Below are 27,495 nucleotides of genomic sequence, written 5' to 3'. Positions count from 1 at the left end.
CCGGTGACATCTACCTGGGGAAGGAAAGCCTTTTGTTCTAATTCTCACAAAGATCGAGTGTGGGATAGTATACTCCGCTGATGCTCTCCACTCTCCAAAGGTAATACTGAACCTCATGCAGGAAATTGGAATGTACCCCCACCCTGCTGAGCTCAAGCACATATTGCATGAAGCTGCAAATTCATTAATAGGTTTTCAAACCCATGCATTGCCTCTCCCATACCCTATCCCTGAAGGGAAGGATTTTTAGTCCCAGATGCCATAACTACTGTGATTCAAAACTGTCCAGTCTCTTTCATGAGAATGATGGTGAGTCAAAACCAGAATTAAACAAAGCTAGAAAATATTTTAAAAGCAACGTTTAATGAGTTCACATTTACAAAGCTGTGATCCTTTAACGTGGGGGAAGCATACAAAATTAAAAGGTCTATAAACATTATAAAAATTTTCCTAGAATACAGAAAACGTACCAGCAGTAAAAAAGTTTAGTCTAACGTTTTGATGTAGGACAGTTTGGATCTGTTAAAAGGAATACAGTACACCCAAAGCACCTATTTCCATCTGTTCTAAACTCATTCTTTCCACCAGTAAACAGGAGGAATCAGCTGTATTAAGATGGTCAAATTGATTTGATCGTTTTGAGAGCTGGGAGGCCTCAACAGAGAACTATGGCTTTCTCAGTCAGCTTGTGGGGCTTGAAGCCCTTGTGGTTGGGGCCAAAGGTCAGGCCTGACCATGCAGCTGTTATGCCAAATCACCAGGGCACTCTTTAACTTCATGTTCTTTAAGTACCCAGGCACAGCATTTTTACTAGGTTATAAAAGCAGAGTTTATTTTTACTGTACGTAAGCATTTTACTTAGGTGTGGTGTTTTCTATTCTCATTGATGGACTATGTATGACCTAGCATAAACATTTTACTCCTTTAACAAAAAGGAGTGTGGTTAACTCCAAAGGCTTCCCTAGACCACCCTGGATGGAACTTAAGTTTTAATCAACCAGTTCTCTAGCTCTGTCCCCAGCACACCTGGCTGTTTTGCATAACATAGATGAGTAGTTCCATTTTCCCTGTCTTTTCCACTGATGCTCTAGGGGGTCAGTCAACACCATGGCTCTACTGAAGTCTTCCAGCTTGTTCTATCTTTGCTTGGGTTGACCAAGGATAAACTGAATAAGTGTATGTTCTGTGTGCCTTTGCAGCCATTTATAAGTAAATAAAAATTGAAATAAAAAACAAAATCTATAATGGTGTGATGGAACCAACACCCTCATCCAATGCTAATGTTATCGATAAGGTCACTATAGCAATAAATCGGCAATATATAGCAAATACTATTTGAAGTTCATAATTTCAATTCCTGGCAAATATTCTGAGGAAATATTTTAATATATGGAAAAATGTTAACAGTGCAAAGATATTCTCTGAAATGTTATTTGTTTGAGTAAAACATGGATATAATCTACATGTTTAGTTAAGGCAATGGTTAAATATATGCCTATTTGATGTAATATTATGCAGACATTAAATAAATACACAATATAAGAGGACAAAGCTTCTAACATAGTAAGTGAAAAAGGATATAAAATTGAATATACAATATAGATAGAATTATTTTCAAAAAGTTTTATAGAAAAATATCTTAGATTGTGGATGATGTTTTTGTATATTTTAATCATTTTGTATAATGTCATGTACAATATGTTATAACAAAAGTGAAAAAAATGGTCTTTGTAGAGCAGGCAGAAAAATGTCAAACCCAATGCCTTTTAGTTATTTTGGTATGTGGGAATATTGTGCATAAAGTTCCTTTTAGCTCCATGCTTGAGCTAGAAAGGCTAATACTGCTGAAGGTCATCTTGGAAAGGGCACTCTCAGTATAGAAAAACAGAGAACCATCCTATGTTTCAGCAAGGGTTTGAGAAAGACCCAAATCTCATATAATGACTACTGCTCATAGTATATATATGTGTATGTGTGTATGTATGTGTGTGTGTGTGTGTGTGTGTGTGTGTATATAATGTCTCTGCCTTGTGACTTCCTGTAAGTCTCTCTCATTTATGTATTGGTCAAATTTACACCTTCAGATTATTCATTTAATTTTACTGCTTAAAATTATAATAGACTAAGATGGATATAAAAGCTTCTTCTTTATACTAGAAATTAATTTCATAGATATTAATATTGACCAACATTTGAAATATATAATTTACAAAGCATATATAATACCTAAAAAAATACCAAAGCTAATATAATGCAACTTTACAATATTTATTGAGCTTGCTATCTAAAATTCTGGTTTACTTGAACTTTTTGTACAAGAGCTTGCATCAACCCTTCCTTGCTTATTGCACATTGCAAGGGAAATCCAAATGGATATATATTCATTTTTATTCAATCTTTCCTATACCTATTCTTTATAGAGGAAGGATCTTATGACAATTCTATAGATTTGGCATGGTTACTTAAAATCAATTGTGATATTTTTGTTGTGTTATAAAATATTTCCCCACAGTAAACATTCATATTGATAAAAGCAAAATCAAGGGGTATATTAATTACAGGATTCACTATGGTAATATTTATGATCACCTTTACTTCCAAAAAACAAACAAAAGATCTCATTCTTTTTTCTTCATTTGTCCCTCTTCTTCAGCCATACCTAATACAGCCTTTATCAGTGGCCCTCACTTAACTCAGCTGTCGAAGCAGAGAAGGAAGTTGCTTGTACTTATGGATTTTGCAAGATATTAGGTCATGCATGTTGCCCACAACAAAGAAGCTTCTGAGTGTGAAACCACAAAGCTAATCTCAATCTCAGCCTTATGTCCTCCAGGGAAGAAGAGGCAGGGACCTGCACTGATTGATTCATCACTAACCTAAGATAAAATGGTGTTCTCTTCCAATCTGTCAATTTCTCAAAGACAGGCAATGTTTCCTTCTGTGTTCATGAACTTCATTTAGGCCATGGTGGGAGAAAAAAAGCTTTCCTAACTGTACCCATTATTCTTCTCTAAACATTCAATACTATAGTTCAGAAGTCTGATTATATTGAACTTTGCTTTAAATATCTGTTTTTCCGTTCAATGGTGATTTTGAGTAGCTTGAGTTCCTTTCCCAGCCCTGGCGGATCCGTGTAAGGGTCTTGTCTACGCATGGCAAGATTAGGATAAACTTGATCACCAGTACAGTGCAAGGAATGATGAGTGCTAATATGTAGGCTGCAGGAAGACACCATCTCAGAATTGAAGGGCTGAGGAATCTCTTTCCTCCGTACACCAGGGTGTGGGCTGTGCACAAGATCAGGGTCAAATAACCCAATTTGGACTAGAAACAAGAAACAAAAATATGTACATTAACATTATCCTAAAGTGAAACACTCCAAACCAATGAAGGATATTTGTCAACCTTTGAAACCTGTAATATTAGGATACTAAAGTACTGAAAATAGCATTAACCCTCCTTCAGGATGGTAAATATTTCATTTTTTTAAAAAAGATTGTTGCTTACAAGTGACATGATAGCTTTATTTTAAGCTGGCTGGATGGAAAACTTTCTCAGGAGGAAGCTCTTTGAGTTAGAGTAAATAATGTACCTTGCCTTGGTCCCCAGTGGCAAAACTCTTATTTATCATCTTTCTAGAGGTTAGAGATAAATAAGACAAAGTATAACCTTAAGAAACACTGCATAATATATTGCTGACTACAAGCAGATACTAGTTAATTTCTATCACAATAAAGAGCAATCAGCAAACTTTGTTTGTTTTGGCCTAAATTTCTAAAGGTCAATGTTTATTTCAGTCTTAATGCCTTGAATAAAGGTGTTAGCATGAGAAAATGTTGACTGCAGTTGGTTCCTGGGAGAAACTGCAAGACAAAATTCAAATATTAAATAGTTCTATAACATTCGAACCTAACTTCAAAGACTAATGGTCTATTCTGTATTTCACTGGTTCACAATAAGCATGCATCAGAATCACCTGGAGAGCTTGTTCAAACAAATTGCCTCCAGAGGTTTTGACTCAGTTAAGTCTGGGTGTGACCTGCCGCTTTGTGTATCTAACAAGTTCCCAGATAATGTTGACACTGCTGGTTCTGGTGCCATACTTTTGAGGGCCATTGGTCTACAAGAATACATAGTTGCTAACTGCCTTTAATAAGGTGTCTTGTGGCTGATACGTAGAAAAAATCAATTTTCCCTTTTCTAGGCCAGGATTAAGTCTGGTGTATGACATCTATCAAACCTTGCTTCAAAGATTTTAAACTTTATTTCCATATCTGCTTTTCCATAACAATATGTCCATATTGTAAGATTAGTTTTCAGAAGGTGAAATTTTGTCTTTGGGTTTCTTTTCGCCTTGTAGCTAGCACATCTTTACAAACATAGTTTAATTGTTCCTGGTGATTTTTACTCTGTCGTCTTAGCTGTGGATCTGTGAACAGTCAGGAATCTTGGCAAGGAATGCCCTACTAGGAAATCAAACCATCATGGATCTGCCTGTTTGTACCTGAGTTCAATATTTTCTAATTTTCATTTTTTATGAGATTGATAAGGAGGTCATGGAGGAAAATGAAAAATTAGGCATGATACAAGAGAAAAATGAGAATATTTATAAAGCCATACTTATTTTGCAATATAAACAAGAATTAAATCTAGAAGTCTTTACCTGGACAAATCGGAACTCTCTCCAGTTGACAGCATTGCTAACTGATGGCAAGGAAGTGATTCCCAAGAGTACAAACAGAAAAAATCCAAGGATTCCCAAAGCCACATATGAATCACTAAGCCAGGCAGAAGAGGTACTAAATGGATCCTCTTTCTTCAGTAGTGCCTAAGAAAAATTATAAAAAATGTTTAAAAATTATAATTTTTACAAACTGCCCAGACTTTTAAGGGTACTAAAAAATACTTCTGTGTGGGTTATTTACTCAAAGAAAATTATATGGAATTTCTAATATACTCAGAAATTGTATTATTGTTTTTTTTTTTTGGTAAAAATGAAATTGGTTCTGCTGGGACTTGTAATACTTGATTCCAGGAATTGTGTAGGAAGTTTAATTTACCCCATAAATCCTAAAACAAAGTAAACATTTACTTAAACTTTCATCACCATATGGCTTTTTGTTCCCTAAGCAAAACTTAATGTTCTCAATTACATCAGAATTCTGTTTTTCTGCTTTATATGCTGATTATTCACACCCTCAAAGTTTTGGTTCTTTCATGTTCATTATGTAGTAATATAGCATCAAATCTGTTGCAGTTAGGTTGAGAGGAATCATGCACTTGTGGTGTGAATCTTACCCAAGAAACTTCCATGTATTTTTTAGGAAAATAATTTTGACAAACTCTAGAAGCATTATTAATGAATTATTAATTATCTTTGAGACTAGTAAAATTGGTTAAAACCAGTTGTTTCTAAACTAGAACTAACTTATGACATATCTTCTGGGAATGCTTTAAGACTCTTTCAGCTGGTTCTCTCTGAATCTTTTGATTATACTTAAAACAGTATTTAATATTTGGTCAGAGGTGTTTAGTTTCTGAGGACAACTTCCCACAAATCAAATGTTAAGGAGTTTGACTTAAGCACCCTTTTGTGAATTTATTTGCATTGCTGTGGTATGTATTTGAACAGCCCCTTTACTTATAAGACAGTTTTAACTTCCAAAAGGAAGTAGCATGTATAAAAATAGAAGCTTAAAAACACATTTTTAAACTGTCATCCAAAGGAATTCAAGTAGGGATCAGTAGGTTTCTTGAACCCCCACATCTGTCAGTTTGTCAGTAGCCCAGTGAGCCTTGGGAATACAGATCTGGACTCAAATGAATCTGGGAATCCAACTTTTATTCTCAATAGTTCGATGAGGTCTTACTGGATTAATTAAAAACAAAAACAAAAAACAATGACATGATGTTTCTAATTCTAGTTACTTTAAAAAATAAAGATGTTGAAGCACGACTTTCTATAATTGTGAAATGGAATATGGTGTAGCAAGGTCCTTTGATTTAAGGAGCAGAAGGATATAAGTAGGAAGAGATTTACCTGGGTAATGGTTAGATTTCTCAACCTCCATCGTACATAATAACGAATAGGAATCACAAGTGTGTAGATGACGTGAAGGAAGGCAAATCCCAGAGCCACCAAGCCAAGCTGCTTTCTGCAGAGCATCCAATGGTCAAGCCAGTCTGGGAATCGATGGTATTTCGTACCTCGGTACAGTTGCAGAATGGCAGCAATAACACCAGGGAGGTAAACCAAAGCAAGCAGTATAAGAGCTGTTACTGGAAAGACGCGATTTGGAATGGAGATAGCCATGCGAAATGTACTATCTTTCTTTTCATAAACATAAGGGTAGATTACTTCTCTTATAACACAGTAGATAAAGAAGAAGACACACAGTGCAGCAGACAAATAGAAGGGGAACCTCCACATTGGAAATAGTTGCAGGGGATAGTTTTCAATTGCATTGGCTGCCATGAGAGAGCCTTGATCCAATGGAGTAAGTCCCAGGGTACGGGCCATATTCATAACTCTTTGCTTGGCTTTGCTATCATTTCCACAGACAAATACCTGGGTTAAAAATAATTGATTAATTATTACAATTAATAATTGTATTTATTCCTTTTCTTTGTTTAATAATTAATTTGAAAGTCTATATTGGCATCATGCAGAATGCTGATCTGTAATAGTGAAGTGATTTTCAAACAAGGATGTAGAATTAACATATCTAACAAGATAACATTTTAAACTTGAACATATGTGCTGGATAGCTAAGTATTGGGCTTTTTAGTTGAGTTTTAGGCACATGACACTGATATGAAACTTCTCTACCATTGAATAGTCTGATCTTCCGTATTTGTGAGTGCCACATGACTTTATGATTGTTTCTAATCTCGGTACATACATAGAACCAGATTGACACAAGGTAATGGAAGTGGAAAAGGATATCCACCAAGATGTATTAGTTTCTAGTACTGACAAGAGGACTTCAGAGATTGACACCACTAGGTTCGATCAAACTAAAAGTTGAAAATGCAGACAGTGGGAGATGAATCACAATAATTGATGACCTTACTTGGTCAAACCCAAGAAAATTATTCATGGCATATATCAGCAAAATTTAATGCTTAGTGGCTATTTTATCTTGGAACTGTATTTTGGAATCTTTGAAGTAAGTACACATTAAAAGATTGACTTTTTAAAGATTGATTGCAAATTTGTTTAATCTTACCTGCCGACTTGCATCCAGTGCTCCTGACTGGAGGGCCCAGGCTGAGACAGTGTTAAATGCTTTTACCACGTGGGCTCCTGGCACCAACTGGGCAAGGTACTCTGCATTAGATTGTGGATACTGATTGATTTTGAGGTTGTTGCTGATATCTACCAATATTTTCCCATTCAGAACCTCAGTTAATTCAGTGAGAAAATCATAATGCTCTCTGTGGATTGCCATGATTATAATGTCAGACTTCTTGGCTGCTTCCGGATAGCTCAAGACATCTGCACCATTGGGCAGCAGGCTGGACATCTGGGGGTTTCGACTTCCGAAGACAACAGAATAACCACATTGGAGCATTTTAAATCCCAGTGATCTTCCAAAATCCCCAGTTCCAAAAATACACACAGTCTCTTGCTTTTCTGTAGAATTCATAGCAAGAGGAAGTTCATCTGTATTAGTTTTCTCCATAACTGAAAAATAATAACACAAATACCCAACAATATGTAAATGCTCTGTGCATGGAAAATGAATGCAGAATTATATGCAGGAAGTAATATAATTGACTGATGTTCTAATCTTCTAATTATCTCCAAATTATTTCCCCCAAATTTGGAAGGAGTAAAAATTGCCATATATGTTCTCATATATGTCTTATTTAACAGACTCACCAGAGAAAAACTTCTTCTGTTGGATAAAGAGATACAGTGAAAAGCATCCACTTATTGGTGGATGTTTTAAACTATGGACATATATAGCAAGGATATTGCATTTATCAAACACTTGTAGTTCCAAAAGTTCTCAAAGCAAAATCTGACAAACAATGCACTAATAAATACATTATAGACCAATTCACTTATGTTTAGGGATAGAAAAATCCTAAATAAAATATTAGCAAATACAATCCAGAAGCTTTTTAGGAGAAAGTACACGTCAATCAAACGGGGATTATTCTAGGAATGTAAAGATTAGTTACATAATATAAATTCAATATTAGAAAATCTGCTAATACAACTTATCACATTAGAAGATTTAAAGAGAAAAATATAGTCATATAAGTGTATGCTAAATGGACATACATTAAAATGCAACATTTATTCTTGATTCATAGTAAAAGAAATATTTCCTTAACATATAAAGCATATCCATCTCAAACTAAAATCTTAAAAGAGAATTCCTAGAAACATTCCCAATAAAGTCAGCAGCCAGACAAATATGTCTGCTATGACCACTTTAGGTATTGTTGTTCTGAAAATTCTAGGCAATACAACTAGATCTGAGAGAGAAATTAAAGGTATAGAAATTCAAAAGGGGTTGCAGATGATCAAAGTGTAGACTAGGAAAACCCAAGAAAGTCAATAGAAAAAGTATCATACAAACAAAACCAATTCAACATTTCGTCTGGGAAGCCAATTAAAATCAATATTCTTCATATATTCAAAAAATAAACTGCTCTGACTCAGTGGGGGCAAGGCAATATATGTAACCTAAACATTTGTACCCCCATAATATGCTGAAATAAAAAATAAAAATAAAAAAATAAACCAGTTAGAAAATTTAATAGGAAAAAGGACCCTACTGATAGCTGCAATGAAACAGAGACAATGTCTAACAAGATAGCAAGGTATGTGCAAGACTATAAGTAGAGAATTTTAAAATACTCTTCAAAATCAGAGAAGATTTATATGAATGGAAATGTACAGCATGTACAGGGAAGGGAAGGCTTAGCCTCACAAAGATGTCAGTTTTCTCTAATTTAATCTATGAATCCTGAAAAGTAGGGGCTAGTTCTATTACCTATTAAAAATATTATAAAGCTAAAATAATTAAATAATATGGTATTGTCAAAGAAACAGAAAGGGTTCAATGGAATAGAGTAAAAACAAAATCAGAAATGGACTCAAACACATATAAAGATAGCATCTTAAGTCAATGAGAAAAAGATGGATTATTTAATAGCTTATATTGGAACCACTCAATAGCCAACTGAAAGAAAAAATGAAATCTATACCTGACATTCCACCCACAGGTAAATTCAAAATATATTAAAGATTAAATTATTTTTTAAAAGTGAACTATGATAGAACTAGAAAAAATTATGGAAAAATTCATTTATTATCTTAGAGAGTAAAAGCCCTTTTCCCACCTCATTAAATCATTAAAGAATAGATGGACAAATGTGATTACATAAAAATTAATAATTCTTGAAAAGAAAAAATAATCACTGCAAGCAAAGTCAGAAGATAATCAACAAATTGGGGCAAATATTTTCAACTCATATAACTCAATAAGAAAAAACCAATTGCCCATTAGAAAATTGGGCAAAATATGTGAACTGGCAGTTCATCCCAAGAATTTATAGAAAAGACTTTTAAACATACTAAAAGATTCTTAATCTTACTCAAAATTTTAAAAAAAGTAAGTTAAAACTAAACTGAGATATTGTCATGAGCATGTGACTGTGTTACTTTTAAAAAGTTTATGTGCAATTTAAATAAAAAACAAATCAAGGTTTCTATAATATAATATAACAATCTAGGTTATTTTCTATACTTTTGAAGAATATTATTTCCTTTTTCAGGACTGAATTTTTCTCAAAATTCTTCTCTTCCCAACATTTAGTTTAAGCTTTCAGCTAATCTTTTCTTTTTTTGGCGTGTGTGTGTGTGTGTGTTCCCATCGTTCAATGATGTATCTTCAGTGCTTAGAAGAGCACTGACTATGAGAGAGTAGGCCCTAGATAAATATTTGTTTAATAATATTAGTAGAATGGAATGTAGGTGTTGGAAGTAGCAGTGCTTACCTTGTGTCCTAGGCACAGTGTGAAATAAATGAAGAGGAAGCTGAATGTTCAAAGAGTAACCAATGGGGAAGAGTAAGGGAGAAGAAGGAAAGAAGTGGGGGAAGATGTTGTGAGGACATTACTTCTTTCACCCAAATGGGTTGAAAGTAAAATCTCAGTGAATTTTATGTGGAATTATCAAACCAGACACAATCACTATTCAACTCTTACATAGTCTAATAGATTTCACGCAGATTGTACAGCATATATGAAGCCTGTGCCTTTTAATGAGGTTTTCAGAAATTTGCCCTTTCCATTTTAGCCTATGGGAAACACCTGTATTCTTACCCTAGCTTATTTGAAGTTGCAGATCTATATCAAAAGCAAGGCACTCAGGTCTTTGTAGGTAAGCAGAAGTCATGAGAGAAAAGAACAAGAAATACAGGACTTTCCTGTACTTCCGCAGAAACCCTGAATAATCTAATTAAACAACATCTGAATCATCTTACAAACTAGCTCGTGACTGATATCTTCAATGGGTATCAGCTGAAGTCATGACTACAAATGGAAACACACCTGCAGGTGACCAGGAACTGTCGAATGGAAGAACAGCTTTGCCTTTGAAAAGTTCTTAGTAGCATCTCAAACCAGTTCAGCAATTTACATTATATTGGTTAGTTGCTAATCAGTTAACTAGTTTTATAACTTAAAGCCTCCAACTCCTGAATACCACCTTAATTATTCTGTGCAGAATTGGTTTGCATGTGAAAAGAATATCTGGCTGCCTATCCTCTCACTTTTTCTCCATTATTTTATCCTAATATGTATGTTTCTCTCTTTCATACTGGAGGAACATTTGCAAGCAAAATATAGATTTGATGTAGTTGCTAGTGTCCTATAATGAGATGGATTTTTTTTAATTAAAATATTCTCATTTGGATTATCTTAATCATTGCAAAGAGAGAGTGATCCATTTTTTTAAATGAAGATATTGACTACATGGTACTATTTTTTGCTTCACCTCTTACCAGCAATTCTGACCTTGAGCAAGTTACTTAAACTGTTTGGGTCTCAATTTCATTATCTTTCAAATGTGAGCTTGATTGTACCTACTTGAGAGATACTGTGAGGATTAGATTAATTCATGTATCTCAAAACAGTTTTTGAAACACATTAAGTGCTCAAGAAACTGGTTATTTTTAATATTTACTTAATCTATTAATTATTGAATCAATTATCTAATTAATGCAAGCTTTATATAAATTACATAAATTAAGGACTAATTATACTTATGTAATTGTGATTGTTATAAATATATAAAAATTATCTGAACTAAAGTTCAATGATTCTTAAGAAGCTCCTACCCTCCTCACTTATTTCTTATAAATAAACCTCTATATGAAATGGTTTTAGAGCATATGAACTTACCAAAACACAGACATAAAAACAGCTCAAGTGTCAATTTTTCTTATATAATTATTTCATATTTTACCTTAATATTTCCCTCTTAAAATGCAGCTTGTTAGTCCAGTATAGCATACTTGGGCTGCTACCCCAACCGTTATAATTTATTTTCACTCTTAAAACCTCAGAGACATCACTGAGAGAATTGAAGATGCAAAAATGGTAAGGAGAAATTAAAATATTACTGACTAATAGAAAGGCATATGGTTATTCATTGGGCAGTTAGTTACCCCATATGCGACTTACTGAAATTTTAAAGTTGATAATTTTTTGGCCTTATTTTGAGCTCCATTTCACATCCTCCTGGTTCTACTTCCAGTCTCTGGGCAATAACTGAGCCCTGCTCAGCTTCTACTGCCTCATGAGGCTGGCTTACTTTGGGGTCCCACATCTCATGATTCTTGTCTGGGGGCTTCTCTGAGACCTATGCCTGTTTAGTGCTCAGATGTGTACAGCCTGTGGGGCCACCATAGACCAATGGGGAGCAGAACTCAATGCATCAATGCTTTACCTTTCTTCTGGCACACAGATGACACATTAAGGCCCTCAGAAAGTGCCAGTAGAATAGAGCACCAGTCATCTGTAGCAGGGACCAACTTGTACTGCCTTTCTCATGTTCCGGGTTATGCTCCCACCCCTCACTCCTAGTTCCCTGAAGTCACTTCCCTAATAAATTTTCTGCAAATGCAAGCCTTTGTCACAAGCTCTGCTTGCAAGATAACCCAGGATAATGTAATATTTTAAATTATTTTTTAATGAAAAATATTATCAGACATAAGGTTACTGTAATAGGGATGATGAAATAATTAACATGCAAAAAATGAAAAAGTTAATAATTCTTTGGAAGAATTTAATTCTGAACTCTTGGGGAAATATCCTAATAATAGAATTTCATAAAAATGGGATGTATGCATACTCTCAACCACAAGGGAGATCAAATTGAAGGTGCATTTTTGAGTAAGTACTATATAAAGAAGGATACTACACCCATTTCGGACACATTTTGTAACTCAAAATAGCTATGTGTAAACATGGCTTCATGGAGGTGGTAAGGTTTCTTGTTCAAAGACATAAAAATGTTCAAAGACATTCTTGTTCTTAGTCCTACTTTGCTCTTCTATGTCGGATAGAAGGAATAATGAAAATAAACATGGTAGTAAACAGGAAGAAGAGATAATTAGGGAAAGGTGGGTTAAAATAGTTAAAACATAACATAGTGGCTTCCTCTCCTTCCTTCAGCCTCATGGGCTCTCCACGAATCTCAGTTAAGTAACAGGAAACACCACAGGAATATCTCTGGGTTTGGAAAATCTCCAGGACCACTCTTGCCTCCTATGGAAGCATCTCCTGGAGATGAGAGCCAAGGTAAGTAGAGTGATCCCACAAGGATGTTTACACAGATTAGGGATTAGCAACCAGTTACGCAGATGCAAAAGTGGCAAAGATGACTGGGATGGCCATGGTAGCAGCTGGCACTGAGAAGCTGTGTGTGGGGGGGGGAGGGGGCAAGCACACAAGAGGGATGAGGTTTGGGTCCGAAGAGTCTTACTCATCATCTCTTTCTGTGGACCATCCCACCTCAGGCCTTGGGAACCTGAGGCAGCATTCTTCTGGGATGTTCCAGCTAAGCTTCCCATGAGGATGTTAGGGGCAGTTTGGCTTGCATGATTCACTTCTCTCACCTCCCAGAGGTCAGAAGTCTGAGGGGCCCAGGCCACTTCCAGCTTGTGAAGATTCCAGCATATTAAAAGCATGGAAAGTTCAAAACAGAATTACAAAATCATATATTTTAAATGTTTATACTTAACAAATCGATGTTTACTTAAAAAAAAAAGCAACCAAACTTTTTATTTGAAATGATTATAGATTCACAGAAAGTTACCAAGTTAGTACAGGAGGGTCCTGTGCACCTTCTACCCAGTTTCCTCCAATGGTTATGTTTTATAAAACTATAGTATGATATCCAAACCAGGACAGCAATACTGGTACAATGTACATGCACATTTCTAGTCATTTTCCTTCATGTGTATATTCATGTACTCACCACTTCAATTAGGATGCAGACTGGTCCATCCCCACAAAGCTCGCCTTGGTGCTGCCCCTGTAGAGTCATCCCCTTCCCCTTCCTACTATCAATCCTAACCCTGGCAACCGTTAATCTAATCTGTTCTATAGCTCTCTATAATTTTGTCATTTTGAGAATGAATGAAATCACACAGTATATGAGCCTTTTGAGATTGGCATTTTTTACTCAGCATAATACCCTTGAAAGCCATCCAGATTGTTGTGTGTATTAATAATTTTTCCATTTTATTGCTGAGTATGGCATAGATGCACTATAGTTTGTTTAAGTCTTCATCGAATATAGAGAGTTGTAGTTGTTTCTAATTTTGGCTCTTATAAACAAACCTGCTATGAACATTCATGTACAGGTTTTGTATAAAAGTAATTTTTCATTTCTCTGGGATAAAGGCCCAGGAGTGCAATTGCTGGGTCATATGGTTAAGTGTATTTTTAATTTTATAAGAAACTGTCATACTGCTTTCCAGAGTGGCTGTGCCATTTGACATTCCTGCCAGCAATTTATATCTCATTATTTTTTATTTTAGCCATTCTGATATCTCATTGTGATTTTAATTGGCATTTCCCTAATGGCTAATGATGTTGAACATTTTTTTTTACGTGCTTATTTGCCATCCATGTGTCCTCTTTGGTGAGAAGTCTCTTTATATCTTTGGCTCATTTTCTAATTGGACTGTTGGGGGTTTTTTACTGTTGAATTTTGACATTTCTTTATATATTCTAGATATGAGTCTTTTGTCAGATAAGTGATTTGCAAATATATTCTCCCCAGCCTGTCGCTTGTTTTTTGTTTTTTTTTCATGTCTTAATAGGGTCTTTCCTAGAATAAAATTTTTTAAATTTGCTAATGTCCAATTTATTGATTTATTTCTTTTATGGATTATGCTTTTGATAACTTATCTAAAAACTCTTCATGAAGCCGTAGGTCCTGAATATTTTCTTCTAAAATTTTACATGGAAGTCTATGATCCATTTTGAGCTATTTTTTGTACAAAGTATAAGGTTTAAGTGAAGTTTTACTATTTTGCCTATGAATATATAACTTTTCTCCTACCATTTGTTGAAAAGACTATCCTTATTTTATTGAATTATTTTTGCACTTTTGTCAAAAATACTTGTCCATATAGGTGTGGGTCTATTTCCGTTCTATTGATTTATGTGTCTATCCCTCTGCCAGTACTATACAATGTTGATGGCTATAACTTGGCAATGTCTTAAAATTGGTTGGAGTGATTCTTCCCACTATATTCTTTTTAAAAACTATTATAGCTATTCTAATTCATTTTCTTTTCCATATAAATGTTACAATTATCTTGTCATATATTCAACAATCATCTATTTTAAATGTTTATACTTAAAGAACAATGATTTAAACATATTCCAAAATAAAATGCATATTAGTTGATTTTTTAGGAGATAAACATATGCTGTACTAAAATACTAATTCACACAGAAGCATAATAGTAGTATGTTGTAGATACAGGTTGAACATTTCTAATCCAAACTAAAAAATCAGAAATGCTCCCAAATCTGAAACTTTTTGAATGATGACAAGTGGAGAATTCCATACCTGACCTCATGTGATGGTTGCAGTCAAAACATAGCCAAAACTTTGTTTCATGAACAAAATTATTAAAAATATTATATAAAATTACCTTCATGCTATAAAGTATATTTGAAACATAAATGAATTCATATTTAGAGTTGGGTCCCATCCCTAAGATATCTCATTATATATATATATGCAAATATTCTAAAATCTCAAAAAAATAAAAAATTCAAAACACTTCTGGTTCCAAGCATTTTGGATAAGGGATACTCCACCTATATCTAAAAAACAAACACGAGTTTAAAGTTACCTGTTGGACTATATGCATAGACCTCATTTAATGAATAAGTCAAAATCAAATTTTGAAGGCCTTTTGTATTGGCAGCCTGAGGCCAAATGGCCCTTTATCCCTCTCATGACCTGGAATAGACTTTGTCCCCCATTTCTTTTAGTAAGAAGAACAAAAACCAGCTACTAACTATATCTCTTCTAAAAGGTGGGGACTTTCTAATCTTGTAGTTAGAAAATGCGCCATTTCTTTCCCCCAAAGATTTTATAGAATGATGGGGAAAATATATAAATATGTATGTATGTAATACCATTTGTAGAAAAAAAATGAAAGAAATTCTTCCCCTCTCCCTGGTGCAGATAGACCTGAAAGGAAAAAATTAGCTCCCACAAATTCCTCTTATTTCTTTTATTCTAAAAAAATCCACAGAAAATACAACTGAAGATGAATTCCTTTATGTAAAGACTCAACCTTAGTTATATATATCATTAGGAGTCTTATTTGTTTCTTAACTCACCCAATTTTGCATATTTATATAAACTAAAAATGCAAAAACACTGTTTCATATGAAAAAGGCTTGGAGGTAATCATTATAAAAACAACTATAAAGACAAAACTATCATTATAACATACAAATTTTAGTAAAAAGCAGTATGCTGAGATCCATCATAAGTAGGCAAAGAAGGACCTATCTCTGGAGTTTCATTTGGAAGGGTATGGAAGGAGAGAGGACATGGTAGTTGTACAGATAGACGTCTTCCTAGCACTCTTTTCTGTCTTTCTTCAATCATTGAAGCAACTTCTTAAAATGATTAAGGCTTATGAAAATGCAAATACCTCTGCAAAAGGTTACACTAGAAACCAGTGGTTCTCAACCCTGGTGCACATTCAAATCAAGTGGAGAAGCTTTACAAAAAACTGATGACCAGACTCTTGGAGAATCTGAATCAATTGGTGTAGGGTGGCACCTGGGCATTTCTTTTTTTAAGCTCCTCCAGGCAATTCTAATGTAAAGCCAAGATTGAGAACCATTGCCTTTAAACTTTCATTAGCTTTTATGTTAGCTTTCAGTTAATGGCCTGCCTGCTTTCTGCTTTAAGAAGACCAGGTTCTTCTTCCTGGTCACACATTAGAATCAGCTGGGAGCTGTTAAAATACCAGGGAACCACCTCTTGAGATTCTGAATCACTTGATCTGAGGTAGAGCCCAGGCATCTGTATTTAAGAAAACAAACGAAAGAGGGGTCTTCAAACTTTTTAAACAGGGGGCCAGTTCACTGTCCCTCAGACTGTTGGAGGGCCGTTGGAGAGTGCAGCGCACATTCCACACATGTGCACTGTGGGCCTGGGACCAGTCGGCGGCTAAGCAGGACAGGCAGCAGCAGCAAAAACAACCAGAGGACCAGATAAATCTGCTAGGCGGCCCGCATGTGGCCTGCGGGCCATTGTTTGAGGACGCCTGGACTAAAACAAATGAACTTAAGGGATCTGAAAGAGCACTCATGGTTGAGAGCCACTGGAAGTGGAGAAAGGTAAGAATATCTTTTTTGGGGGAGGGGGAGAGAAAAGATAGAAGGAGAAGAGGATGTTAAGGCTGCAGAAACATTTCACCTTCTTTACAATGTTTTTCTTTAAGTAATCTTTGGCTGAGAGGCTAGAATTCCTATCTTTATGAAAATCAGAGGCAAAATGAGTATGCTTGAGTGTGCAGGCCTCACTAGAGAGACAGTCAAGGTATACCAGACTCAAGACTTGGTGTCAGACTACAGGGAAGGTTTGCTCTTTAACTCTGTAAAGGAAACCTTGAAGGATTGTTGCCTAAAAGCCATAAAATTATAGTTTGACCAAATCTACTCAGTACTCCTTCATAGCAACTCTCACACCATCTCAATTATTTGGATGAAACCACTATTAAAGTCATTCTGCCTCTTTATCCATTTGAGAATTCAGTTTTGAATTCTGAAATGATTGTTCATCCAAATATACAAATTCCCTCAGACACTATCCCCTCTGGACACACACACATACCCCTTGGTGTTGTAGCACACAAATCCAGTGATCTGGCTTGGCACCTTCCAGAGAGCTGGAATACATATAATACCTTCAAACTGTACAAGAAGTGACAGGATTTTTCATTTTAATTTAATGCCTGTGAACAGGAGATATTTTTTTAGTCCTTCCTCTGTTTTATTATTCCTTCTGAATTTCAATCCAAAAGCCCTTGATGACTTGACAACATATTTGTAATGCACTGAAGCCCCTCAATCAAATGTTTCCTTTCATCACAAGGCAAAAGGGGCAGGAGGGAGTTCTGCAACTATGTCAGTCTTCTTGTGATTCAGAGCATTTGTTTTAATATATGCCAGGGACAACTGGAAAGCAAAGAATATTAAAAAAAAAAAAAGTAAAATGCTTATGCTAATATATGAACCTGTCCAATTTATTCACTGAGATATTTCCATATTTAGTAAGATCAAGGCTCTCTAGGATAACAAACATTCACATTCAAACATATATTCTTTAACTGACAGGTATGTATTATAGAGAAATCAGAAGACCTTGGTTTAAAAAGCCCACTGATCAGTTTATAAAAAAATTAATGTACTCATAATCAATGGATTTTCTGATTTTTTGGAAAATTCAATCTATATGTTATTTGAAAATATAAATGTATATTTTTAAAGTTAGTTGTGTAGTTAGAAGTGCCTCTATTTGCAAGACTAATTTCTTCCTGATAGTCATAATTTTCAAGTTCTTTTAATATACACATTAACAGATTCCTTCACCAAATATTTATTGCCTATTGTGTACCACATACCGTTCTATGTGCTGAGGATAAAATGGTAAAGAATATAGATATCTTAGAGAGTTTGAAAGTGTTAACTCCTTAAAAAGCATCAATTCTAATCTCTGAATTTGCGTGCTTCAAAAACAGTGTTCGTACATTATTGTAAGAAAGTTGGACGGTGCACACATAAATAATATGATGATTTCAGATGGTAGTAAGTGCTCTGAAGAATACAGAACAGACTGATGAAATAGAAAATGCTGTGAGGAGAGGTGGGCAGTCTGTCTTCAAGAACTAGCCAGCATCAGTCTCTCTCAGGAGATGCTACTCAAGTGAGAGTTCCCAGATGTAGCAAATAAAAATACATGATGCCGAATTAAATTTGAATTTAAGATAAACAATGAATAATTTTCTAAGCAAGTTTTGTAAGCAAATGTCCTGCAATATTTGGGACACTCTTGCGGGGGAGAGTAGTTGAGGCAGGCCCGTGAGGAGATCAGCTGCTTCTCCCCAAGGAGCAAAGTCCCTAAGATAGGGGTCGCCAAGAGGATAAGGAAATTGATAGACAACAGAGAGAAATAAAAGAATACACAGAAACTAAATTATAGTTTATAGTTTTATATATATATAAAGATCAGATATAACACAGCAGGGAGTGCCTAGGAGACTGGCGTATCTCCATAAATGCCAGCAATATGGTTAGATTCATACAGGTTTTTATAATCATAGACATCAATTACCAGTTGTCAGGGTAACATATTTGCATATCAGGGAATGCAGTTACTAGGGGATACAGGTAGTGGGTTAGGGTCAAAAGTCCTTTCAAGGGGCTTCTAATCTATTTAGGTGAACAAACAGGTACAAAGTCTTTCAGGGGCTAACTTCTAAGAGTTGTCAATTAACAAAGGTATAACAAAAGAGGTATAGTGACTGTATATATCTTTGATTAGTTATGGTGGATTTAAATGTAGACAGACAGGAGAGGGCAGTAAGCCCATCTCTAATCAAGTTGTTTATAATCACCGGGGCGTTTCTCTGGGCAAAGTGCACTCATTGTCTCTGGCGCCCATCCTGTGGGCCATGTTTGCCTTGTCTTGTCTTTCAAGACACAGGGAAGCTCACAGATTTTGAGATACCGGAAGCCTTCCTGGAAAACATCCCTACCGGAGATTTGAAAGCTCTCCCATGATAGCAGCCTAGAGGCTATCTAATAAGTGAACCATTGAGTCCACACCTTCCTTCAGGGCAAAACCCTGCAAACTCCTGTTTGTCTTTAATATAGTAATATTGGGTTATACAATAGAATAATCTTATGAGCCACGTTTCATGAATTCCTCAATCCTATTTCTCAACATACACTTATGCTGAAAATCTTTGAATATGAAATTTAAGTTTGACTGGGCATCATGCATTTTATCTGGCAACCTTAAATCAAGCTGAGACCTGTGGGATGAGGAGTTTGCAGGTGAGGGTGTTTCCAGGCAGAGGGGAAAGCAAGTGCATATGCTTTAACTAACTGTGGCGGTAAAGAGCGACCCTTACAAAAATACAGATGCTCCTCAGCTTATGATGGGGTTGCATCTGGAGAAACCTGTGGTAAGCTGAAAATGCATAAGTTGGAAATGCATTTAATATACCTGGCCTATCAAACATCATAGCTTAGCCTGGCCTATCTGAAACATTCCCAGAACACTTATGTTAGCCTATGGTTGGGAAAAATCATCTAACAGAAAGCCTATTGTATAATAAAGTGTTGAATATATCATGAAATTGATTGAATACAGTGTTGAAAGTGAAAAACAGAACAGTTGTATGGGTACTTGAAGTAGAGTTTCTATGGCATGCATATCGCTTTTGTACCATCTAAAGTGAAAAAATCCCAAGTTAAACCATCAACTTAAGTTGGGGACCATCTGTACTCAATTTAAAATAGCTTAATTTGCATTAGTAAAGAAAGTATTATTGACATTTCAAAATAATTTTATAGCTGGATCATATGACATGAAAGATTACTAGATGCTTGTATATATTTGTAGATCTTTTGAACTGAGTGAGAATTAGATAATGTCAGAGGAACAGGGTTGGCTGGAAAGAAACTTCAAGCTTGTGTATTAGTATCTATTTTTATCTGAATATCAAAACTGGATAAATTCTTATGAAATTAAAATGTAGTTCAGTTATAAATTTTAATTATAATTACATCAAACTTGTATTTGTAAGAAAATGTATATATACATGTAATATATATGTGTGTGTATATATATGTGTGTATATATATAATATATATGTATATTATATATATACTTTTATACACAGGGGAGAAGAACTTGAGTTAAGGGGGTTAAACACTTGCTCAAATTAACTTTCAGACTCTACATCTAATTGCTCAGAGGTGTATACTTCTTACAAATTCATATTGTTTCCCATTCTCTGTCACATAAGTTTAAGTAAAAATTAGAACAATTCTGTAGCATGATAAATCATCAATTTGTGATTTTCGAAATAAGTTCTAGTAACCACTTAAGTTACTAATAGCATAGATTAACAGATATATCCTTTAAAGCTCTTTATCTGAATAAACTGCTGAAAACTATTTCAATTGTTTTGTGAGAAAATGTTATGCATCTCATAACAACCAAATATACTGATTAGTTTTTGTGCTAGCCAATAGAATGACACACAAAAAAAAGTAATCTAAACTTGTATAGTTTGAGTTAGTCACAAGAATAAAACTAAAAAAAACCTTTACATTAATGTCCTACAGAGATACATACTTTCACATGAATTGCTAATAACTAGCTACAAACTAGTTATGGCATGTACTGCAACTAAAGTGATTCTGTTAGTTACATTTTACTGCCACCAAATAGATTATGAGGAGAGTGAGGCAATAAAATCTATATTATCTATTTCAATTGTACTTGAGAAAAATTATTTTTAATGAAGTTCTTCAAAATTCTAGTTCAATTAAAAATCTTATTAATATAGGTTGCCACATTTAGATCTCAGCAGCATCTGTCAAGATAAATTAAGATTGTTTTACGATTACCTGGCCAAGAATTTCATCATGTAGGTTCATTATCCACTGTCTAGGCTGGTTAGTTCATTTGATTAAAGCCCTGGGCTCATGAAAACAAGGTTAGGAATTCAGTCATGTCTGGGGTAATTTATCCTGACTTCTGTTTACATTTTAAATCCTGAACAACTTCTTACAAATCTGTGGTTCACCAAAGATGAGGCATCAGGTCAGGACCACTGGATCACCACTATCAGAAACACAACTGTCTCATGGATTTGGTGGCATTTGGCTTGTACATACTATGTTAATGTTTGCTTAATTTGATGATCTGCAACAACTCTCTTAGTATTTAGTGTTAATTAGTGTGTTTTGCTTCTCTAGGACTATTATAGAGACATGTAGGTAGTGATTTGATAATTTCAATTTTAAATTAACTTTGTTCAAATGAGATTTCCTATGAGTAGTCATTGATCTTCACATGAAGGCCACTAGGAATTATCTGTATATTGATAACTGCCAAATCAGTTTGGGCATAGAGCAGTTTTGCTGTGGATCTTGACCCCCCTGGGCAAACCCTGATGATGGAGAACTTCATTCTGTTCCAAGGTATCTCCTTACTGTTTTTAAGTATCTCTTGGGGGTGGTCCACACATGCTTATAAACATAGCCTCCTTGTTGTCTTTTGTGTGCCATTTTCCTCCTTCTTATCTGACACACCCCAGGGCCCCACTACCCCTGATGTTTGCAGAGCCTTATGAGATAGAGCAGCCAGGCATACTCTGGCTTTAAAGCTGTTCCATTTCTTACCCCAGAGGAAAAACACCCTTCAAATCCATCCCATATCCTTTTGTTATACTTTGACATACAAGCTTGGGAGCAGTACTAGTTGATAACTATTTTTCAATGAAACAGCTCCTTCTTTGAAATTCCTAGGGTTTTAATCTTTGAAATTCCTAGGGTTTTAATCTTTGAAATTCCTAGGGTTTTAAACCTCAGATCTTTTCAGTGGTGTGGCTGGAGCCAGTTTGCCAGCTGAGAGCTTGAAATTAGCCATGGTGGGAGTTTCACACCATGGAAATCGCCAAATGTTATAAATCACTGCTTTTTTTTATTGTTGGTGTTAGCCATTTACCAGAACATCCCGAGTTCTTTCCCTACCTCTCATCCCTTTCTCTGTAAGACTCTGGAATATGACCACAAAAATAGAGAAATAATTGGGCTGACAGGATGATACCAGTTTCTAATACTGGCTTAGGCCTAAATCTCTTTTCTTAGGGGCCTCCCTTCTCAGAAAGTTCCAGGGTTCTTTATGAAAACAGAATCCATGTAGCTCCCCTGCCCCAACAGAGGTTCTACACCCTTACCGCCACACACATGGTATCAATACAGTTTGGGTTGTAAACATGATACCTTTAGACTCTTGGTTCCCTAAGGGAGAAAGACACAGGGACCTCTTTGAGTGTCATCATCTCCAAACATGTATCTTCCAGTTTTCCAGACATGCCTCAGGAATAGGGTAAGCACAGTTTAGGTTCTCAATCTAGGAAAACCAGAGGCAACTGGCACATTTTCATTATTGACTGCAATAAACCATTTACCAACCTATTTGCTTTCTCCTCAATCCCATACCACCTATGGCAGGGAATTCAATAGGATGCAGTAATCACTTTAGTACTTTGATATCGGAGAAGAAATAACTAGAGCCACTGTATTTTTTTTTTTTTGTATTAGAATGATGTGATATAATTTCATTCTTTTGAACTGTCAGTAGGCTCTGTATTTTATGCCACACTTTCAGGTATTAAAGAAGGCCTAAAATGTTTTACTTAAGTGAAATAACCTTTAAAAATTCACTATTCCAATCTTAGTGACCTCAGTTAAATGCCTTAATCACATTATATCACTCTTTCAAATGAATTATTCTTTAAAATGAATTGGAATCCAAAGTATTGTAGTTACAAATTTATTATGAAAACTACCCAGTATAGCAATCTAATAGGGACACTAAAATTAAAGTGAGAAGAAATACCAAGCAGTTTCCTGTATTTTTAAAAAAGTTATAATAATTTCAACTATTTACTTTATATGTACTGTACAAAGCAATCTCCTGCTTCTGCCCAGGTGGCAGGTAGTTAAAGTCTGGAGTTTGCCATGTACTTTGACTCTGTTAACTGATACAGTGCCATTGGCATCCATACTCATTGTCTACTATGTCCATTGGATCAACTTCTTCCAAAAATAAAAATCAGTGTTATCAATGATATCTTGGTAAGATCTCACATTACCAGCAGAGATTTATTGAATAGCCTCTCTGTGTCAGGCACTGTGTTAGGAAAGAGGGATAAAGTGAGAAATTAGTCCCTATCTTCAATTGTAAGCTCCAGTCTTGAAGATGAAGCATGTAACCAAAGTGCTACGATGCACTTTGTGTGCGAGGGCCAGAGCAGAGCGATGTGCGGAGCGGATGGGAGCCCAGAGGAGGGACGCTAATCAGCTGGGAAGCAGGACAAGACAGTTTACCAAAGTCTATGCAAAACTGTTTTAGCCACCATTTAACTTGGGTTCAAAACTGTTTTCATACCCTGTAAAATGAGCAGGTACAGATGAAAGAGGGATCATCAGTATCAACCATCAGTTATGCCTCCTATTCCAGTGCTCTGCAGTGCTGCTGCCATGAGCTCTCTGAGCCCTGGCTCTGGTCTTAAGGCAAATTTTTTTTTTCTTTAATCTTGGGTGCTGAGGCCAAAGAGACTATCTAGTTTGTGTTCTACTAGTGACCATTTAAGAAGTATGCTATATAGTTATATTAAGTTACCTCTTAGCTGTCTTTTTCTTTAGAATTATGGTTCCTAACTTTTCAAAATTACTCTTTGCACAGAAGTAAAATCCAGTAAGACCTCTCCACACATGGCTGAGTAAACTCTTGTAAAAACTGTGGAAAAGAATTTAGATTAGGATGTCAATGTCCTGCCTAGTTAATTAGAGTGGAAATATTTCTTTTAGTAGAACAGTGCATTCTTTTTACTGTGATATGTCTCTGAAAGATGATCTTCAAACAGCACAAGGATTCATTGTGTTCTATTCCTTAATGTCTTCGGAAGAACAAATTATTTATGTATATAGGCCAAGTATGTTTTTATGATAAAATATTGTTTTCATTGCATTGTTTGCATTGATAAATAATGCATTTATCATTGCATTGATAAAACATTGCATTGTTTTAAGTATTATTTATTCTTTCATTATTTAGTTTGATTCCTTCCAGGACTTATTTCTTCTCAACAAAAGGACCAGTGTTAATTTAAGTCATTTTGGAAATGACGTGAGAGTAATTAGAAATATCTTGAGTAGGTTTAACACATCATGTGGAACTGCTCAGGAAGTCTTCATAATTAACTAAAAAAACATTCTCTTTGGATGTGTAAAGAACAGAGTCAAACAGGTAACTTCAGAGGCCTTGTTTCTGTAAATCTTATTTCTATTATTATCCAGCCTGAACTTAAAAACAAACTCACCCAGAAAAATTCATTATCCATAGCCTCTTCTAGATTCTTATAGGACTTATGGATAGATATAGCTGTGGACACTTAACAAACGACCTCTTCTTGAGGGGACAACCCAGAGAAAACTAGCTACAAAGTGCACTAGCAGGTATTTAAGCTTTGAAGGGCTATTATGTTGTTGTTGGGGTCTGTGTGTGTTTGCTGGCAGCTTATCAACCTTAAGATTTTCAAAGAAAATTATTTTTGAAGAGCATTTGATAAAAATGTCTAAATTAATTATGAAGAGAATTAGATGGTTAGGATTATAAAACACGGGTGTGTTTCTGAGAGTGATTTCAGGATCAGCTACCCAGACTTTAAAAGGAGAATTTATATCCTTTTAATAATGGTATTAATAATATCAGGGTGATTTAGAGACAATCCTTCAAGAGACAGGGTAACGCAAAGTGACCACTCAGAGTTTCCTCACATTTAAAATTCCATAATAAATGAACCTATTTTTCTTAAAATTGTTCACAACACAGTGAAAAGCATAGGGTTTTAAATTTATTAACATGCTTATAAAAATTTATTTCATTCCTTCTAAATAACAGCAAGGTTAAGCAAAGCAGAAGTCTGGAAATTATTCTTGAGTTAGGGGTCAGGCCTTGTATATCTGCTTCCTGAACTCCAAGTTGCTATGCGAACTTCAGCAGAACTATAAATGTTGTCAAATGGGGAAAGTGCTATGACCCAATTTCTCTGTACACATGTACCATTTACTTTACAACCTTGAAACTTGATAAATAGAGAGTGTTTCATACTGTTTTCTGGGTTGGCAGTGTTTGCCATGCAGGTAGAATACATGTAGGTAAAATCTCATACCGTGCTAAATCAGGGTTCTGAAAAACTCAGGCCTTGCAAAAGGCCATATCTCAAAAAAGTTACTGCTTCAAATAAATGTGCCATTTTACAAAATTATACCTACTGTATCAGAAAAAAATGTTCTTTCATGTGAGTGACATTTATATGACTGCCATTTATAGGGAATAGGATATTCTCACATTGCAAGGCTGAGGAATGGTTTTGAAAGCCAAGAGTATTCTCTGAATGATAAATGTGGTAGAACTTTAAGATGCTCCTGTGGGAAGAGACTCCCTCCACAGCTGGGTAGTTTCCTTATAAAAATGAAACCTTCATTATTAGGAAAAAAGTAATTACTCAGTTGTTGTATTAGGGAGATTTTCAATATATTTCAAGTCTGCAGGCATCTTTAGGCATGACCTTTCAGCTTGTTAGAGTTGGGCTCCGTGGATCATCTGGTCCAATAGCCCTTATTTTGTATCTGTGGAAACTGAGGCTGAGATGTTGAGCTTCTAGTTAGAACTATAAATAGAATTCTCCATCCCCTATCCCATTCTCCATCCAACTCACTTTCCACTATACCAGTCATTTTTTTAAAGAAAGTTCTCAAATAACCATCCAGGGAAAAAAACTACCTGTCTCTGGACAAATAAGGAATCAAGGCTTTATTTACTTTTCACAATAGGTTATATTCTAAACAATATTTCTCTGGAAAAGCAATCTCTAAACTGCATAAGGAAATTTAAGTCAAGATCAAGAATGGGAGTGGCTGCAGATATTAGGACAGATTTTCAGCTCTTGGTTGTGAAGCAACCTCAGATCTGAGACTGGAGGTTGCTAAAGCCACGTTCTCCCAAGCTCCTTTCTGATGAGCGCCACAAGATTGCTCCAATCCATAAGTAAGATACACTGAGGAATCCGACTCCCTGAGCTTTTCTGCTTCTCTGCATCCTGGGGAACTGATGAGGAGTAACACTTCAGGAAGCTAGAAGCTTGCTGACCGGGGCAAGGCTGTCTGACTTCCCTGGGAAGAGATGCCGGGGCGCGGGAGGGGAGTCTGCGCGCACCTGCTCCTCTGCGAGCAGGCTGGGGAGTGGGGTCCTAGACGCAGGGGCACGAGTTGGGCAGAGCAGGTAAGAGACGCAGGCCATGAGGCGAAAAGTACTGGCGGTAGCCGGCAACGTGACCCACCTGTGGGAGAGGCGCTTCCGAAGGAGCAGGGAACGCAGCAGCCGCAGTCCGTGCGCGGCAGGAGGGCGGAGCAGGCTTCTGCCTCCAGCTCAGCGCGAGCCTGGCTGCTCTCTGGGCATAAGAAGCCAGAGAGCGGAGGGGAGGGCCCGCTAGATTTCGCAAGAGAAGCGGTAAAGACCAGCGTTTTCAGGAAGCGTTCAAGCTGGAAATCCCAGCAGCTGGAAGGACCAGAACTTCCTGTGCTGCTGTCGCTGCAGGTGGTGCCGCTGAGTCCTGAGTCCTGGCCAGCGGGAGTTTTAAGGGTTTTCCCCATAGCCCTTGGGATCTGTGTATCCCAGGCCCATTGAGACTTAGAGAGGCTGAGGAATCCCCTTTTTCTGAAGGAGCTGGAAGGGTCTCTTTGAGTAGGTGAGAAAATACCCCCTGGGCTAGGCTTCTTGGCGTTTCTCTTGACATCTTGTCTCAGTTCAGAGTAAAAGGGTACCTCTTTCTCCTCTGCCTGGAAGCCCTGGGTTCTTATGGGGCTCACAGCTTGGCTGATCTTGAGTTTTCAGGTCTTAAAATTAGGTAAATAAAAGAAACAAAGCAGATGAAAGAGAGATGAGGCTATCTTATATATATGCGATTGAATTGGTGTGTCTCAAGCCACAGCCAGGGTGATTTAAGATTTAAACAATCATGATAACCTAAGGGGCAAAACACCCTTGCGCTCCCAAACCCTGCAGCCTAAGACCCAGGGTCTTCCCAGTGGGCTCTCACCCAGCCATAGGTC

At 36.1% G+C, this 27,495-nt stretch overlaps 2 protein-coding genes across 2 annotated transcripts in view; both read right to left on the bottom strand.

The window, feature by feature from the left end:
• SRI (sorcin) overlaps positions 1 to 27,495 on the bottom strand; it is a 264,616-nt gene that overhangs the window by 56,470 nt on the left and 180,651 nt on the right. The gene's annotated exons all lie outside the window — the stretch shown is intronic.
• On the bottom strand, positions 345 to 26,860 carry STEAP4 (STEAP4 metalloreductase). The gene is made up of 5 exons (XM_012779577.3): positions 26,724 to 26,860; positions 7,230 to 7,687; positions 6,041 to 6,568; positions 4,664 to 4,828; positions 345 to 3,324 (listed from the first exon to the last, which is right to left on the bottom strand). Exons 2-5 carry the CDS (start codon positions 7,683 to 7,685, stop codon positions 3,061 to 3,063), a joined length of 1,413 nt encoding a protein of 470 aa, XP_012635031.1. The 5' UTR covers positions 7,686 to 7,687; positions 26,724 to 26,860; the 3' UTR covers positions 345 to 3,060.

Source organism: Microcebus murinus, chromosome 9 (genome assembly GCF_040939455.1).
Source record: "Microcebus murinus isolate Inina chromosome 9, M.murinus_Inina_mat1.0, whole genome shotgun sequence".
NCBI classification, from domain to species: Eukaryota; Metazoa; Chordata; class Mammalia; order Primates; family Cheirogaleidae; genus Microcebus; species Microcebus murinus.
Note: the sequence above shows the minus strand (reverse complement) of the source record. Positions and strands in the feature narration are given on the sequence as shown.